This window comes from Dicentrarchus labrax, unplaced genomic scaffold (assembly GCF_905237075.1).
Source record: "Dicentrarchus labrax unplaced genomic scaffold, dlabrax2021, whole genome shotgun sequence".
Classification (NCBI taxonomy): domain Eukaryota; kingdom Metazoa; phylum Chordata; class Actinopteri; family Moronidae; genus Dicentrarchus; species Dicentrarchus labrax.
In genome coordinates, this window is record NW_026136718.1 from 2391771 (window position 1) to 2411399 (window position 19629).

A 19629-nucleotide genomic window follows, 5' to 3' on the forward strand; every position below is an offset into this window, starting at 1 on the left:
GACATTTGTGCTGGAAAATAAAAAATATAAAAAAAGGTGAAATCCCTGGAGGAAGACGACCCAGAAATATGGTTAAAGCCCGAGTGCGCAGGAAAAAAAAAACTTTCCACCAATTTGAACAAGACACCAAACACAACACCTCCTCTCCCCTCTCCTCTCCTCCCTCTCTCCTCTCTACAGAGAAAACTTCCATGCTCCTGCTGTCACAGGCCTCCTCCTCCTCCTCCTCCTCCTCTTCCTCCTGTCTTACCTGGTGGTTGGTCCATCTCCAGGTAAAATATCAGCTCTGTGGAGTACGGCATCATCACGTCCCGCCAGTCTCCTTCCTCCCCGGCTTTCTCCGTCGTCCAGACTGTATTATACATTTCTCTTTTTTAATCTTTTTCTCCACAAAAAGGAAAAAAATAATAATAATAACAACAAAAAGCTTATAAAATGCGAAAACGACGAGAATAATAATAATAATAAAAAAAAAAAGATTAGATAAATCTATCTATCTACTTGGAAGTGTTGTATCTGAATTCCTGCTTCAGACTGGAATAAATAGACGAACTGTGTACGGCAAGCACCGAGCTGCGGCTGCTCCCTCCGACATAATACTAGTTTTAATAACTTGGGGCTCTTCATGAATGCCCTATATATATATATATATATAATATATATATATATAATTATGTAAAAGCGTCCTTTTAAACGGGTGGGAGAAGTAGAAGCCAGCTCTACAGTTCAGTCCGCTGTCTCCGTCTCCTCCGCGGGTGCCGCCGGCTCGCTAGCTTCATTTTAAGACGAGCACTGACGAGAGGAGGCTGGAGGAGGCTGGCGGCCGTTGGGCGCAACCATTCCGCCGCGGCTCACAGGGGTGGGCCACAACGCGACTTCAGCTGTGACGCCTCAAAAGTAAACGCAAATACACCTCTAGTGGATGAGACCAGTCTGCGCTTTTATTACGACTCGTGTTTGGTATAAAGAGGGAATTATTTCACTCACTCGTCCTGCTTGTGCTTTATTTACACGCCGCAGTCACCCCTCGGTTAGCTTCTTCATTTACCCTAAACCGAGCCTGTGTGCGCAAGCGCAGAGGCAGAAATTCAGAGCCAATAGGGAAATTACTTCAGCCTCTGAAGAGCAAGTTACAAATTCTGTGGGTTTTTTCCAGCAAGATCCTCACCCCCCCACTGACTGCCTGTATGTCACTACAAACCACTGGCTGCTACTGCTGCAGCCAGGTCGGGAACACAACACACATGAATGACAGGCTGGTTGATAGATTATATATTTTCCCAATAAATCAACCCGAGTAATAAATATTGTTTGTGCCATAGAGCTCCATTGTTGTCCAAAATCTATTAAAACCACATAAATGAGTCACACTGTGGCACTGGGTGACACGCTCCTTCATTAGCATGAATGCACACACTGTAGTTTATTCTGAGTCACATTTCGCCGCCTCAAAAACTCACAAAAGCACCAAATGTGAATTAATCTGCAGCTGAAAATAGTCCCCAAGAAAAGCACTGTTTCCTCCAGTTTGAGGAAAGTTTGGTAAACACTACATTACCCAGCAGTGTCGGTAACTTACTGAGCCTTTTTAAAAAGAAACGGGCTGACACGTTGTTGGTTTCTGTGCTGACAGCAAGACGAGATAAAATGAGCTGACAGTGTGTGTGTGTGTGTGTGTGTGTGTGTGTGTTTTAAAGTGATCATTGCATGGTAATGCAGTGGAGACTTCCAGATAAATCTGCTCTTTCAGCTGCATTAGCATGCAAAGTGACAGCATGGTGGAATACACAAATCAAGCATGTTTCAAGTTGATTTTTATACCGTAGTGAAATGAATTCAAACAGAGGCTGACTGACAGCTAGGAAAAACACATTCAAACACCCAAATGTCCACAATGTGGTTTGGAAAATGGTCAGCAGCGATGAAAGGTAGGAAGACACAGTGAGACACAATGAGATTAAAGGTTGTACAGTTTAAGCTCCCACGTCAGCAGCTATCTAACCCACTGGAGTCGGCTATGACACGTTTAATAAACCGTCACACGATAATTATACAAACTTTAAAATGTACAAAACCCCCCCCCAAAAAAACCAGTGAGAGATATAAATCGTCTTTGATCATAATGTCCTTCTTCCGCTGCAGCGATTTGATTTGGAGCCACAGTTTGTTTTTCTTCAGTGGGTTTGTTTAAAAGGAGCCATTTCCAGCGTGAACCGAGCCGCCTTACAGTCCCAGTAAATGATATGGAAGCTTAAACATGAGCTTAGGGATGCTAGAGGGGTGCAAACATGTATTTAGGAAGCCTATAATACAGAGATTACTGCACACACACACACACACACACACACACACACACACACACACACACACATCAATGCACACACCTGCTAAAGTGGATATCATGGATTTACAGGATTGTGGGTTCAGGACTATGTCAGGACTTCTTAACAGGGTTCTTTGTTTTCTGATTCCATTTTATAGGCTGTTCTAATCAATATGTTATATTAATAATTGATCAGATAACTACACATACCACATTTTGAAGATGGTTAAAAGATAAATGCGACATCTTAAGTTAGTTAATATTAGCAAAACACTAACTGACTAACTAACTAACTAACTAACTAACTAACTAATGGTTGATGTGAATTAATTGGCTAGGTTTCTAGCTTTTTGAATTTAGTGGTAATTTTGGGCCATTTCCACACATTGTACTTGAATTAACTCCTCATACAGAGTTAATCGGATCAGCTTGAAACTGGGACGGTGCAATCTTAAGACCTTCACGATGAAAAGTTATCAAAAGTTTGGTAGATCGTTGAACGGCGTGTCCGTGGCGTGGCGTCGAAGTTTGATGCATCGCCACAAAACAGGCAGTCGTCATAATTTCAGTGTATATGGTCAAATCTGCCCCAAACTTCACACGTTTGAGTCCCAGCCTGAACACACCAAAGTGCAATATTCAGACATAGTCATAGCGCCACCTGCTGGCAACAGGAAGAAATAAGCTTTGTGTGAAACACTATACCGCTTTTGGTGCCGCCAGAATCAACAAAAAATACACGTTTCTTGTTGCTGCTTTATATTTTCTAGTTCAAACCTTTATTTTCTGTTTACAAAAGCTGGGCTGTTTGTTTGTGAGCAAACATAAAATTGGAATGAGTCTGTTTAAGCTGATTAACTGTTTCCCATTTATTTGTTAAAAACTGGTAAAAAACAACAAAATAATATGATCCTATCACTCCGTCTCTCCGCGTCTATTCCTGTGCCAAGAGCAGACAGTAGAGCACTTTTATATTAAAACAACAACAATGGCATCATCATCATCAGCTGCCCCCCCCTTTAAGCACACAGTGGAGACCCAGACTGGCTCACACCCCCCCAGCCATCAACATGGTAATCTCCTGTTAACAGCCTAATATCAATACAATATCTTCTGATTGGGGGGGGCTGCTGCCACCAGTAATTACAGCTGCTCTGTCTATCTGTCTGCCCGGTGTCCTACTTCAGGGAGCAGCAATAAATGAAAGGTCTGCTCCCCAATCTGCCATCCATCCACCCTGTCCTCCCTCTACATCCACCCATCCGTCCATCCATAGAGTCACCCTCCCTCCCTAAACCTGTGTGTCTCATCTGTCCATCACGAGAGCAGGAGAAGGAGGACGGAGGATTGAGGGTGCTCCTGCAAGGAGGGGGGGGCCTATCAGTGAATTAAATCTATTTAATGCAGCAGTGTGTGTGTGTGTGTGTGTGTGTGTGTGTGTGTGTGTGTGTGGTTGTTTCACAGATGGCTCGTGCCGGACACACACCCCAAAGCTCCTCTCTGTCAAGTGTGTCAAACAGGTTTAATTGCTGCTGCCGCCCTGTGTGTGTGTGTGTGTGTGTGTGTGTGTGTGTGTGTGTGTGTGTGGCTGGGCAGATGGATCTCTAACAATGACACAGGAACTGACTCTGCCCCTCGTCATACAAAAGAGAAAGAGAGAGGAAGAAGGAGGGGCGGACGGGACCGGGAGGACGACGATGGGAACAGCAGTATTAATCTGCGCTGTCCCCGGCCGTCAGCTCGCTGCTCCGCATTTAACCTTCTTCAACAATAGAGCCGAGTGGCATCAAGTGGCCTATTTGCATAGCGTATGCATAATCACATATGAAGTATGGTCACGTATGAGTCCACTCCTCCCTCCCGCGACTCCAAATAAAACTTCATATATTCCAATTATGCATGTTTCTCAGTGCATGGGGGGAAAATGGCAGAAACGAGCAGAAAATGTCAAATAATAAAGTTTTCTAAGTTTGGCTGAGGGAGCGATGTTAGTAAAGTGATAATGGCATGCAGAAACATTTTAAATAACTGCTGCTTCAGGATTTTGGTACTGCTGTCACCGGTATGTGCCTCAACTGTGCCAAAAACACCAGAAAATGGAAGCTAAAATGGGGCAGGTGTGCCAGATAATACCTCACATTCCTTCATTAAAGTCACATAAATGTCATTTTACTACAGTTACAGGATTTTATATTCAACATTAAATGAGCTCATGAAATATGATGTATTATTATTATTATTATTATTATTATTATTATTATTATTAAGGATTTATTTCCACCAAACCAGAGTTGGTGATTGTTGGAAACACTAACAGAGACGCTTTTAATGAGTTTTATTCTGTTTCTGTTCACTTTAATGAAGTTAAGATGATCTGAAGGTAAAATGAGTGTTTGTGTCTCTGGAGTCTGGTGGAGAGTGATAGTGATATTACAGCTGTTTGTGGTTAAACTACTACTGTTAGTAGACGCACTTTGACCCTTTTTTATGAACATTTTCTCATCTAACTCGGTGAATTAAGGAATTATTTCCATCAAACCAGAGTTGGTGATTGCTGAAAGACGGTTTTGGTGAGTTGTATCTTGTTTCTGTCCACTTTTAATGAAGTTACGATGATCTGTGAGGTAAAATTAGTGTTTTTGTGAATGGAGTCTGGTTGAACGGCTATGTCTGTAGGGATCCTGTTAGAAACCTCAAGCAGACCCTTATGCTTTATGCTAAGCTAGGCTAACCATATCCTGACTCCAGCTCTGTCCTGTAATATTGTTGTGCTTGCTGAAACCCTCAGATATCTTTCTCGGCTCAGATTGGTTGTTTTCCTTCAGGCGCCGTGGACACACAGACATCAGATTGATATCCATCTTTTTATCTCACTTTCAAAAGCAAAACAAATAAACATATTTCACAAAGTGCAGAATACTAAAGCGGTCCCGGTGTGAACCGTGGCGCCATCTGGAGCAGAAACAACATTAAAGATTACTGGTTACAGGTTCACACATCAATTATTTAACACTCAGGAAGGGGACCATTGTTCAGAAAGAGAACTTCTACATACATTGATACATTTCACTGACAATACTTTTACTTAAGGAACACACTGAAAGTAGATCTCTGCACATGTTTACATTGTGGTTTTGCTAATTTTACTTCCAAATACTTCTTCCTGTTTGTGCAACAGAGAATTTGAGAAAAGTATCTGCATGTGTGTGTGTGTGTGTGTGTGTGTGTGTGTGTGTGTGTGTGTGTGTGTGTGTGTGAGGGAGAGAAGCCCAGGTGAGCTCCTGGGAATCAGGTGTTGAGTTTGCCATTTCTGTCGCCATAGAGACCAAAACGTCCAGTGAGGCGCTAACAATGTCTCTTTTAAGAGGCTTTAAGCACAGACAAAGGCGCTGTCTGGGAGCTCATATCATATGCCACATACTGAGTTAAATGCAGCAGGGAAGCACAAATCCATGCACGCATGATTCTTTTAAACCATGAAGGTAAAACATAAAGCTCTTTAACCTCTTCAACGTTGATTTTCTTTTTTTTGTAACCACATTTTACAATATCACATGAATATTCTGCGTCTGCTTCTTCCAACGCTTCATTCTGACTATATGAGGATGATATAGGAGGATGTATTAAAAACCCAGGACACACCACACAAATGGAGATATTTATAGTGGGTATAGAGTTTTTCTTCCATAAAAAAAAGTATAATTTCCACATTAAAATCCTTAAAAAGTCCTCCCACCTCATTAAAAATTCCACAATCTATGAAATATGCAAATTCTGTTCATTTTTCCTTCCTTTAGAAGATGTCTGACTGTAGAGTCCATTCACAGTGTCTGTGCACTGCTGGATCACACTGTATAACTTACTACTGGACCATGAGTTGCATGATGGATGCACACTTTGAATTCTGTCTTATTCTCGCCATCAATAATGAGGTTTCACTGAGATCTGAACTCTGATTGTTGTATTTAGAGTCTTCTTAATGCATAACAGATAACAGATAACCCAGAAATTGCTTCTTCAGTGCTGTTTGGGAGGGCTAGCTCTTAGCGCTAGCTGCATAGCCTTCCCAAGCTGAAATATCGGTTCCCAGGAACTTTAACACAGTTGATAAATTTAGACATCTTCCCTAGAATTAAAAATAAAGTTAGCATCAGGCTGAACAATGTTTGGCCTTGAGGAGTTTATCTGAACTCACGGACCCACCTGGCTGTCTATCAGGGTTTTGTCTGTCATGTTTCAGTCTAGCAGATTATATTTAAATTGTAAAAAGAAGTTTCAGATAAAACGTCCCTGGATTGAGTCTGAGACCAAAAAATGCTGCTGTCGCTCCTCAAGAACAAGCAGTCCAGTAAACTAGATGTAATCTGTGAGGTTATACATATATAGGTGTGTGTGTGTGTGTGTGTGTGTGGTTTAAGCATTATCTATCTGTGTGAAGAGCATTTAAGGTCACGCACCACCTGTGGCCCCAAGCAACGGCTCCCCCCCCCCAAAAAAAACTCTTCATCAGGACACGGTGTCATTTTCTACAACCACAGCTCACAATCATTTAACTCAAACACTCTCTTATTAGCAGCTATTGTACTTTGCGAGATAGAAAGCCAGACGCGGCGAGGAGGGCGATGCACGCGGACACACGCTGACACGGCTGAATGGAGCTACGGTGACCCTCCAGCACCTGTGAACCACCAGCTTGTCTCTATTAGTTTGTGTGTCTGAGAGATAGAGAGACACAGTGACACAATTCTTTTAATTTAATGTGTGTTTTCTTATCAGTTGTATCTGCTGTAGTGAGTGGATTCCCCCAGTGTGGGATCAATCCAATCTTATCTTATCTTAACTCTCCTAAAATACATTAGGGAAAGTTTTTATAAAAGCAGTATTCACTTATTTTATGTAATGTCAGTCTTTTTTTGTTGTTGTTTTTTGTTCAAAAACCCCCCAAAATAAAGAACTTACTTTTATACTGGCCCGTGCATGATGGTCTGGGACTGTGATTGTATGTTAACAGGGGCGATTAAATGGGGTGGCACTGAGGGGGCCCATGGGATATCAGAAAATTCTATCAGAACTAAATACAGCTTTAGAAACTGGCTCAGAAAACATGATTGTCAGGCTCTTGTGCAGCAACCTGTGCCCTAATACAGGTGGTATTACATTAAAAGTGTCTCTGCACAAGAGTCTCAAAGTAATATTTCTATATTTTCTATTTATGTGTGGTGGTGCGCGGCTGAAAAACACGAGAAAATATAAATAGAGACAATAAAAAAAGACAATATATACAAGTATAATAAAAAAATATAGAGACAATATGGCCGAGTACTTAAATTAAATGAGTGAAGAGCTGCAATAAAGGTTATTATTATTATTATTTTTATTATGAATACGACCTGAAAGCTGTAACAGTGAGCAGACGAGACGAGAGTCCTTCAGAGAGAACTTTTTACTTCTATACTTTGAGTACATTTCAGAGCCTGTACTTTTCCACTTTTACTGCAGTAAAGAATCAATACTTCGACTTTGTCTGAGTCTTTTTCCACATACGTATCTGTACTTCTGTATCACTGTAGTGTCGCTTAAAGCAAAATACATACAAGCCTTCGACTGAGGTGACAGTTGGAAATTGAGGCACTATTTTACTTGTGATTTTATAGTTTTTCTTCCACTGCTTCTGTCAACAAACGGGCGTATGTGCAGTTTTCAGTCTCATGTTTTAGAGGTTTAATTGCTCCCCTGAGCGGGCATGTATCTGTGTGTGTGTGTGTGTGTGTGTGTGTGTGTGTGTGTGTGTGTGTGTGTGTGTGTGTGTGTGTGTGCTGTAATAAAGCAGTGATTCAGAAAGAGACACAATAGTGTTGTATATCTCCCTGACGTGTTCCCCCCGGTGTCAGGGAGTCACTACTGTACAATCTATCAGCCGCTGAGCACGTGGTCAAACTGTCTCTTTTTTATTTCTTTTTGCTCTTAAAGGCCTGCGGACTTGAGCTGTCGTGGGAGAACGAGGAAGCTTGAAGGGAAGGAGGGATGGATGGAAGGAAAGGAGGGTTGGTGGAGTCAGGAAGTTTTTGGTTGGGATGTGTTTGTCTCATGGATCCGAGGTGGTGGTGGGGGGGGATGTTTGACTGTACAGCGATGATGAGGCTGCGGTTTGCTCACTGCCTGCTCTATTTCTGTGCTTATTATCCATGGCCCTCAGCGCTTTTCATATTTCGTCTGCCGCTGTAATAACTAGAGTGGAAAGTACAATTTAACTGTAGACACGAATAGGCTGCTAAACATAGACACATCGGTGGAGTGGGGGTCTGGAGGAGCACACACACACACACACACACACACACACACACAGACACACGAGGAGACGGGTTACGTAATATGGCACGGCACTTTTGTATATATTATGCATAAGCGTTTTTGGAGGGTGCAGGGACGTACGCAGCGCCGACATCACGGCTGCAATTATCATTAAAATGCACAGTGTGACTGAGCCGTCACCTTTCTGTTCTCTCGTTGTTGTTGTTGGTTTTGCAGCATTACACTGGAATAAATGCACAAACATACAGTGAGATCCAGCGTTTGTTTATGGACAGATACTGTCTGTATGCATACACTCATCTGGGTACACATCCATGAACAGACCTCTTTCTACCATGCAGTATTCTGACTTTGTGACATATTTTATGGACATTTCATATTATATTGATTGAATGTACAATGAAACCAAACAGTGAACTCAGTAAGGAAGTTTGTGTAAAACCAGAGAATGAGCAGATTATTCCCTGTGAATATTGAGTTTTTTTAGGTTTTTTAGTAACTTTTTATGTCAATCATACATAGCTACTGTCTAAACTCTAAACCTAAAGAAAAATACAGTTCTTTCTTCACAGAAATGAATGAGATGCTGAGATATAGACCGACTGTGTACATTTTTTAGGTTTTCCTACACCCATTAAAATCAAGAAGGCCTCGTGACCCCCCATGAAGCTTTGGCGACCCCCAGGTTGGGACCTACTGGTTCAGGTGATGTCAGCATACATGGTGGAAAATGTTGCGAAGCAGTTAGACTCAAGAAATTCACACGATCATGTGAGAATCCTTCTTGACTGCCATCGGTCTTTGCATCTGTGGCCAAACTAGAGTTGGACCGGACCAGTCTGGCCGCTACGGGGGTCGGCCTCAGGTGTGACGAAGTCAACGAAGGTCCTCACTGGTACAGAACTGTATGTGTGTGCATGCGGCCATTGTGTCAGTGGGATGGAGCCACCGCAGCGAGCCATGCAGAGAGACCATATTTTCTGTCACATATGGCCACTGAAACACTGTGGAGGACACCCCCCCAAACCTGCTGCTGATAGGTGAAGGATATAAATGTGCAGGCCTGTGTTGACTAATGGTCAAGCTTGACTGGCATAAGCTATATATTGAACTGGAATTATCTTAAAGGTTTTATAAGGTTACATTCAGTTGCCACTAGAGGCCCACTAGAGCACCAACATGTCGGACCAAGACAAGCTACAGTCAACCAGACTCCATTGACAAAACCAATCATTTAACCTAGCAGAAACAACAACAGAACAACGTATGCTAATCTTTGGGGACATAAGCGGTTGTGAAAGTCTGTCCACTAAAAGTAGCTGTTTGTTCCACTGACAGACTCAGGTTGTTATAGTCAGTGTCTGACAGCATTATGGAAAGGATCCCTACAGAGATAGACCTTTAGTTTAACCACAAACAGCCGTAATATCACTATCACTCTCCACCAGACTCCAGAGACACAAACACTCATTTTACCTTCAGATCATCGTAACTTCATTAAAGTGGACAGAAACAGAATAAAACTACTTAAAAGTGTCTCTGTTAGTGTTTCCAACAATCACCAACAACAAACCACAGAGAGGCTGCGATACAACACAGGCAGAGGGAGTGAGACACCATGTGACTCTGTGTCTTTATATAGAGAATAGCTGTTTCCTGATATATTAATGTTTTAAATCTCATATATATATATATATATATATATATATATATATATATATATACCCTCACATCCAGAATTATAAGAAAAATAACAATACTTTTTGCCCTTTGAATGTTAGCATGCTCTAAACAGTAAATGTCTTTTGTGACTTTGTGTGATCGGCCTTCACCATCACTTTTCTTTTCAGCACTTATTCAGTTCAGTTTTATCTGTGCAGCGTCAATTCATAACAGAGGTTGTCTCAGGACACTTTTCAAATATAAAGATCCAGACCGTACTCCTTCTAAAGTCAGTGTACATGGGATATCAGTTCATGTATTTGTGATGTGGAAATCACAAAATGATGAGAAAAAAAACCCGATCATGAGGAAGTCATGATCGTAAATATAATTACTGGTTAAGATTACGTTCAGATAACCAAGTAACCTTCTTGTGATCGGATGAAAACAACATTTAATCCAATAATTTCTACCCGTGTCCTCTGGAGACCTCATCATGAGCACAGTGGTTCACTGTTAACTTGCTCTTGTGAAAAATTGAGATCAGCAGTTCCCAGGTGGGAAAAAACGATTCGCAGCTAACTTACACATCCAGAACAAAGAAGTTCAGAAGACCCCTGCTAAGTACATTTCTTCTGAGTGAACGAACATCTCCGGGGGTAAGGCCGAGCTTAAACATCATGTACGAGACACTATGCTGCGGTTCACATCAGAGAAGCCGGTGTGATGAGGCCTTTTGATGCATCGCTGCCTCCGGTGGATCCTGCACATTGGATTTACATCGGCTGCTTTGGTCTTAGCGAGCTGTGTGTCGGCCGCGAGTCATGTGCGCTCCAGCTCGAGCACACCGATTAGCTTCGCTGTCTCAAACTTTCCAGCTCAGCCGGTTCAGTGAGAGGCTCTCATCTTCCTCAGCTCTCTTGATCCATCCTCTGTTCAACCAACCAGCGCACTCATTACTATTCAGAGTGGATTCGGTTCCTTTTTCTGGCATTGACTGATCCTGTCTCACACAATCGAACCTGTGCAAGCGCAGGCTGTCTCACGCTGCAGGCGGGCAGAAGGAAAGTCTGAAAGTAACTAAAAGGATTTATATTAATTATTGAAACCACCCGCTGAGGAGATTGTGTCTGTGACTGTGCAGCCTGCTGTCTGTGTCTACTGTAACGCAGCTGATTTAAGTGTTACTATACATGAATATATAACCATAATGCTTTTGAAAGTACAGATTGAATGAATAAACAATTAATGGCTGAAATCAGATCAGGAACTCCACAGGATCCTTCAGACTGGCGACATTCCTGTGATATGGGACTTGCGACTACCTCTAGTCACTGGGATTTGGATGGATCAGTAAGGGGGCAAATTAGACCGAGCTGCATCACGATGGGTGCGGTTGCTTTGGCGGGACGATCAAATATGGCTGATGGAAAAAAGTGGATTCAAGCAGACGTCGAACTCTCAAGTATGAAACTATCACGACAGGAGCTACGAATCCCCCCTCACATCCACTCCTCTCCCGTCTACCGGCATCAAATCAGGAAAGGAAGCGGTAAAACATCTTGATTTCATTGGCTGCCTGGATCCATTGTGACACTGACGAGCGGTATGACTCAGCACTTAATAAATACGTGATGCGAGAAGCAAGAGAGGAGCGCACACAAGGCTCGCCGTACCGTACCGTAGGAAAACAACGACTCTGCTCGCAACACGTTAGCGACGCATCTCAGTGTGATCGTCCGCTAAAAAGCTATAGTTCTATTATGTGTGATTACTGGAATAGTCAGGGGATGAAATCTATAATGATTTGTACTCTGTTCATTTGGGGTCATGATGATGTTTTTGGAAAGATGTGACATGTTGAACAACCGTAGGATCGGGGGGGAAAGTAGCAGGATTGATCGGGTGAGGGGCGCGGTTGTAATATTGGACGATGATCTGTGATTAATCACTTAACTTAATTTCATAAAATCCTACTTAACCTGCATCTACCCAAAGCTTTTGAACAGAAGCTCTGGAACAATAATGACAATAATAATAACAGGGAATTATTACTTACTTAATTACAGGATCGGGTAAAGGCAAGATTGTAAATTAAAGAAGCCATGTAACATCGATTTTAACATTATTAATGTTTATTTTCAGGTTCTTTGGATAGAAGCTTTCGAATAATCACATGAGGAATAAGAAGTGACTGTGAAAGAGTCGGCAGAACAGGGCCAAGACGTGTGATGAAACTTAAATTAAGAAAATTATATCTGTACCTATTCAGGGATTTTGAACGGAGGCTCTGGGATAGTCAAGAGGGACGTAATTACGGGATCGGGAGTGAGAGTAACGGGGCCTCGCTGTGTGATTATTCATACTGAATGCACACAGGGACAGAAACACATGGGAAATAAGTCCATACAGAAACAGGATCGGGTACAGGCGAGATTTAAAATGCCAAATTTAACTGGACAGGAAGAAATAAACTGAGTGAGAGAGAGAGAGAGAGAGACAGAGAGAGAGGAATAATATCTCGTGTGTATTTCTGCTGGTAAAAGGACTAAAAATATGTTTTTTCTCTACTGTTGCAGTGAAATGGGTTTTTGCTGTTGCAGTCAAAAATAGGGCTGATGATGCCTCGTAAAGCAGCTCCATCTCTGCTTATTGGGTACAGTGGACAGTCCGAGAGCCAAACAGGCAGCAAGGGAGGAGGGTGGGAGGAGGGGAGGAGATAGATGACAAGCAAACCCAAAATCTCTACACCCCTCCTCCTCCTCTTCCTCCTCCTCTTCTTCCTCCTCCTCTTCTTCCACATTGCAATATCACGCTGGCACACAAGGCTGAAACTCTCCATGAGCATCTGCGTTTTTCTTTCTCCCCCCCCCACCCTTTTCTCCATTTATGTCGGTCTGTTCATCTGTCGATCTGGCGCTTTGTGTCGCCGTGAGACGAGCCATCAGACAGACAGACAGACACAGCCGAGCAGACGAGAGCTGACTCGGTAACGGGTGATGTCATCCTGCAATGTGAGCGTCCCCCTGGTCCTGATCCCATGATGCAACACTCTGGTGACACTGTGAAACAGGTTGCTGCCGCTGCTGCATCCAGAACTGCTGAGCCGCCCTCTCTCTCTCTGTCTCTGTCTGTCTCCCTCTCCGTCTCTCTCTCTCTCTGTCTCTCTCTGTCTGTCTGTCTCTCTCTCTCTCTGTCTCTGTCTGTCTCCCTCTCCGTCTCTCTCTCTCTCTGTCTCTGTCTGTCTGTCTCTCCGTTTCTCTCTCTCTCTCTCTGTCTGTCTGTCTCTCTCTCTCTCTCTCTCTTGGTCTCTGACTCTCTCTGTCTGTCTCTCTCTCTCCGTCTCTCTCTCTCTCTCTGTCTCTCCCTCTCTGTCTCTCTCTCTGTTTCTCTCCCTCTCTCTCTTTGTCTCTCCCTCTCTCTCTGACTCTGTCTCGCTCTCCGTCTCTCTGTCTCTCTCTCTGTCTCTCTCTCTCTGTCTGTCTGTCTCTGACTCTCCCTCTATCTCTGTCTCTCTCTCTCTGTCTCTCTCTCATGTTTTCCTGACGCCTCCTCTGTTGTTTGTTTTTTTTTTTGCTTTTGCATCTCCATTCCTCTCGCCCTAAATAAAGTATTCCCTCATTACTCCCTCTCTCCCAATCTTTCTTTTTCTCTGCCCTACATTCCCATTGTTTCAGTTTTCACTTGATCAGTTCCCCCCGGCACCATCCTCCTCCTCCTCCTCCTCTTCTCCCCCTTTTTCTCCTTTCTATATTTGCTCTCTACCCACACAGACCTCCCCCCGTCCCTCTCCCTCTCCTCGCTCTCCACTGGTTGTCAAGGCAGCAGGGCACCATGGCTCAGCATTATTCATGCGGTAGCACAGTCAGGCAGCCGCTCAGACGGACAGACAGGCAGGCAGGCAGGCAGACAGGCAGTCAGATGGGCAGACAGCCAAGTAGGCAGGCTGCGAGGCCGTCAACCGGTCGAGCAGAGTCAGGAAGACCTGCTTTGGAAAAGCATTTAACTCTTTCGTCTCTCCGTCTAAAGGGATAAATTCCAGTTTATTACAACTCTGATCTTACTGTCACAGCTCTGGGCGTCGTTCCTTTAATGGTAACAGGAACATTACAGTCAGCAAGTTACCAGCAATGGCTAAGATCCGGGAGCATGGTCAGGAAACAGTCTCTGTTTAATACTGCCTCTATATGATCTACATATACAAACAACCTTTGAGTTACAGAGAGCAAGGCTACGTTCCTCTATGGTGCTAATTCATATTTATACAGAGAATTGCTTGGAGAAAAGGAAGAGAGGAAGTTGTAAAATATGCGTCTGTTAACTTGATTCAAGCTGTTGGTTTTACTTTACTCTAACTAAGTTAGCACAGCCCTGATCAACCAAACTCCATTCAGAAAACAAGCATTTTAAAAGTTGTTTGTTCGTCGTCTCGCACACAGACCCGACAAAGTATGAATTCAGACTTTTTACAATTTGGCGTCATAATGTTGTTATTTTGGGATCCTTTTGATCCGTTTATTGACATTAAATCAGCATGAATCATACATCAATAGGAGCCTAATTGTACGTATGACCCATGATGATGAAGATACAGCATATAGCATATTGTCAATAACTTATAGACCCCCCCAAAAATTCCACAAATCATGTTTTCGGGGGAGCTCATGTCAGCCCTTTCGGCTTTGGATGGTTTCCTCTTACGGTGGCGGGATAAAACACTACCACTTCTGTCCACAGGGGCCGCCAGAACACCCAATCACGGGTTCCTTGTAGGGGGCTTTAACATGAACGTGACCTGGTGATGCAACTAAAGAAACAGTTGGTGTTCTGTCCTCGATAGGTTGATTATGTTTGTCCTTTGGTTCAGGTAGCCATAGGTTTACATTCATTTCACCACAGAATGAATCAATTTGCTCCTTTTCTTGCAGCACTTTTGCATTGTAATATCCTTTTAAATGGAGATTCATTTAAAAGATGATGTGCGTTTGATTGAAATAAAAGCAGGCTGTAATGGATTCCGACGTTAACAAGTTTTAAGCCTATGAAAGTACAAAATGGTTGACATTTCTGTAAAGGATACTGTTGTAAAATGGCTAAAAGAGCAAGAAAAAAGCCCCATTATAATGTTTCTCTTTAATGCTACAGGAATAAAAGCCTGATAAAAAGCCTAATACATGCAAATAAATGCACACAAGCCTATTTGAGCTTCAGAAGAACTGTGTGTGTGCTTCTCATTCAATCCTTTGAGGCCTTGTTTTATCAACAGCAAGCGAAACAATGATCAAGCTCTCAGAGAGACAGCAGCACTGAGGCACAGCGGCCCTGGACGAGATTACAGCAGAGAACAAACACTCCTTATCTGATTTCTAATACAGTACATCAGTCAGGAGGACGACCTCCCATCTTCCCCTGCTCCACCCGGACCTCTCCTCCGACATCTCGCTGCAGTGGGGCCACGAAACGGTTATAAAGGCTCTGATGGACTAATACAACACGGGTTAAAGGACCAACCCGGCAGAATAATGTCTGTCATGGTGAAGAGGCTCCGCTCAGAGCTCTCCATTTACCAGTTCACTTACAACCCTCACCTGGAGTCACCAGTAATAACCGGATATTTCATATCATGGATGCCAGCGAGTGGAATAGGTTTTCTTGGCGGGGTGTCTGGGCTCAGGCAGACAAAACCACTGTCTCAAGTAATAAAGAACCAGTGTGGTATTATTCGGTTTGTTTCCATTAGTGTATAATCACCTGACAATGAGAACGAACCCGTCCTGATGCCCCTTTTACTCCTTTCCTGTACTTATGCTAACTGCTAGCATGGTCTAGGATGAAAAGATACCACATTTTGAAGATGGTTAAAAGATAAAAGAAGCATGAATATAGTCACATCTTAATTTCACTAAATTTACAGAAACACTATCAACAACACAATCAGCAGCTGTCTCTGCGTTAAGACCAACGCAGCAGCATTATCGCAGATGTAACGGCCAGTAAATCACCGTTACGGCGCTAGCTGGACGACCCAGGAGGGAACAGGGGCGACCTCTCCTCTGTCAGACCGGGAGCAGCACAGTTAGAGCTGTGTCACTGCTCTGCATTCAGAGAGGAGATCCTGCAAGCTGGGGGTGTAAAAGCAACACAGCAGGTCAGTTCAATGGACAGTGAGAGCTGCAGCAGCGTTTACAGGGTGTGTGTGTGTGTGTGTGTGTGTGTGTGTGTGTGTGTGTGTTTGGGGTGGTGAGGGAAATCTGTGGCAGGTGTACAAACAGATTCACCCCGAGAGCCAAAAGGGACGGACAAAGCCTGTGTTTGTCACACTCACACACCGCCTGCTGTGGGGGAAAGAAGGTGGAGGGTCGGCGAGCACGCAGGGGCCATAACTGCCCCCCCCACACACGCAGCTCACACTAAAACTAAATGAAACACGTCAGAGTGAGCCAAGCCGACCGACGCCGCCTGACATGAGAGGGATTCCAACACCCTGTTTCCTGGGCGGAAACGGAGGGGTGAGGATGGGGGGAGGGGGGAGTAAAGTAAAAGAGGAGGAGAGGAGCATGTGGGGTGAACACGATGGAGCTGGAGAGAAAGTATGCGGTGACGCTGCCAACGGGTCTGGAGCTGCTGGAGCTGTGGGTGTTAGAGATCAAGAGCAGACACCTCTCTGAGTGTGGGCATCCACTGAGCCGCTACCCACAATGCACCGAGGGAAGCAATATGTGCACGGCAAAAAATACACTGATATAAAAACGGTTCCTGCAGCTGGAACGCCAAAAAAAATACTGCGAGCTGACGGAAAATACAGTAATTTTCTGTAATTAAAATACAGTTTTTAGCTTTAATTTGACATCTTATATATTTTTCTCCATCACAAGTCAGAAATAAAGACAGAAATACTTCCACTAGCTTTGTCCATCTTCAACTGTCACTTTGCTAACAATAAAAAGAAACAATCGGTTTCCAAAATAAAAGTCAACTGCAACTGCAACTAGCAACTGTATCTTATTGGAAACTGAGGATGTATCTGTTCTTAAAAAATAAAAGCCCTACAGAGTAAATGTATCTTAACAGAAAGCTCAAGATGACCCTTGTTTTTCTAAATAAAAGCTCCCAACGGCGCAAGGAATGCACATATTTTTTTCAAAATAAAATCCCCAGAAGGTAAATATATGAAATTCACTCAAATATGGGTTTTGTTCTTATTGATTGTCAAACAATGAGTTATTTTAATGAATTAAATGGATTAAAGTATGTTTAATATGTAAATCCCCTCACTTTTTGAGAGGGGGAACAGTTCATAAAAACAGCTCACTGTAACTTATTTTCAGGTGATACACTAATGAAAACATACCTATGAATATTACATTCCCTTTCTGGCCAATAGCGCCTCCTAAATGTTCCACACTGGACCTTTAAAGGTCATGACTGGCCTCCTGTACTGGCCTCGTATGCTCCTCCGAATGTGTGACTCAGTCTTCTAACACAGCCGGCTCTGTAGTCTGCGACCCTGCAAAGAGTTAACGCCGGTGTGCCAAACAGAGGGTGAGCAGAATGTCTGACTGAGCATCTGAATATCATTGTGACAGCCAAAGACCGAGATAAAACAGCAGCGAGCCCCGCCGTCCCTCCTCCCCCTCCTCCATCACCAAACGCCCCACATCGGCAAAAAGAAAATCCCCCCAAACTCACGCTGCGACGATCGGCGGTGGCCCGTTTTAATGAAACCCCTCCATCTTGTTTTATGTCTTTTTATTTTAAACTTTCCCACCTCGTTACTCATCAAATGTCACAAGGGCCTCTTTTTGGGGGGGGGGGGGTAAAATCGCTGACAGCTAAATCTGAAATGACCTGAAGTAACTTTTAGCCTGACATAGAAAAGGGGCTGTGGTGTCAGGCGACAAAACTGAGGCTGCTTGTTCGAGTCAGGAGTGTGTGTGTGTGTGTGTGTGTGTGTGTGTGTGTGTGTCTGAGCTCTCAGCAAGAGTGTGATCAGCTTGTGATCCACTACATATTACACTAAAGGTGTGGCAGCAGCGAGCAGGCGTACGGACAGAAAGGGATTGTTTAGTAAAATGAAAATAGCTAACTGGCACAATATCTCTCTCTTTTTTTATTCCTTCTTTTACGTCATCTTCACTTCTTCACCTCGACTCAGCAGCCAGAAAATATAACTTCACAGAGAACTCTGAATTTCAAGGAAACTGTATTCATTAAATCTTAAGTTTAATAAACATAAATTTGCAGATCTTTTGTTGAGGTAATTTACTTTTCTTCTTTAGAAAAAGTTGAGCTATGAGCCACAGTTCTCATTATTATGGTTGAAAATCAAATAGTTGGAATTATTTTAAGTTTTTCACTTTAAATATTCATGTTTTTCTAAAGAAGAACAGTAGATTATCATCACTATTAGTTTATTTTAAAACTTGAGTTTGACTTAAAACTAAAATATTTAATGAAAGTTGCCTTGAAATTATTTTTTATTTTTTATAGAAATTATAGTTTTCTCTCTGTTTTTACAGTTTAGGACGCAGAAAAAGCAAATACACTCAAAGTTTTTGCACAAGCTGACCAAACAGACGATACAAGGAAGACGGTGGGGAACCTTCACATGACTGAACATGAATCCATAATCTGACATCCCAGTGCCAGGTTGAATAATTCATATGTACAGCAACAAATCAGGGTACCTAAACAGGGTGAGCTCTGCATACTTAATCTAAATTAGTACAAACTCTGCCTTGAAGGTATTAAAGCTTTAATCTGCAACACTTTCTCATTAAATAGTGTATGAACTCTGGCTCTCTGTTCTATATGTAGTTGAGTTCTACTCAGAGAAATCTGTCATTTTATTCAGGTAACGCTGCGTTTCACCGGTCGGATGAAGGATTTTAGTCATCGGATGTCTGGATCTTAAGTTATCAGAGAAACAAGCTGAGCTAACGTTAGCAGCAGCTCGGCTCGCAGCCCCTCCGGGACGTCCTTTGTCTGTCCAACAGCGTGGGAGAAGCAGTGATTGTTAAGGTGGAACTGCTTTATTCATTGTTTTTAATGGTTTTAATCAGGAAATCCAGTAGAAACCTCCTGAACCATGAACACTGAAGGAATCCGATACCAGAGAAGCTGACTGCAATGACGGCAATGGTGGTGAAGACAACAAGTTGCACACTAGAGTACAAATATGTCGGCCTACCACACTAAAAGAGGCCAAACTTAATTGTGATTTTGGAGAAGGCCTTGTCTCTGGATTCATGAGACTGTGGGTTCCTTTTGCCCTCATTGTTTAAGAGCATGAAGGTGTTTTATTTTCCACTGTGTTGTTTCTGAAAAACTGA

The 19629-nt window shown here is 43.0% G+C and overlaps 1 protein-coding gene across 3 annotated transcripts in view; it reads right to left on the reverse strand.

Annotated features, from left to right (window-relative positions):
• Positions 1-19629, reverse strand: part of pik3r3b (phosphoinositide-3-kinase, regulatory subunit 3b (gamma)) — a 211258-nt gene that overhangs the window by 20607 nt on the left and 171022 nt on the right. Inside the window, exon 1 of one of the 3 annotated variants that reach the window (XM_051375754.1) lies at positions 251-771. The exons of the other annotated variants lie outside the window; for them this stretch is intronic. Within the exon in view, the coding sequence (XP_051231714.1) occupies positions 251-365 (115 nt within the window). The 5' untranslated portion in view covers positions 366-771. Of the gene's footprint in view, positions 1-250; positions 772-19629 lie in introns of those variants that run through there. 3 annotated transcript variants of the gene reach the window in all.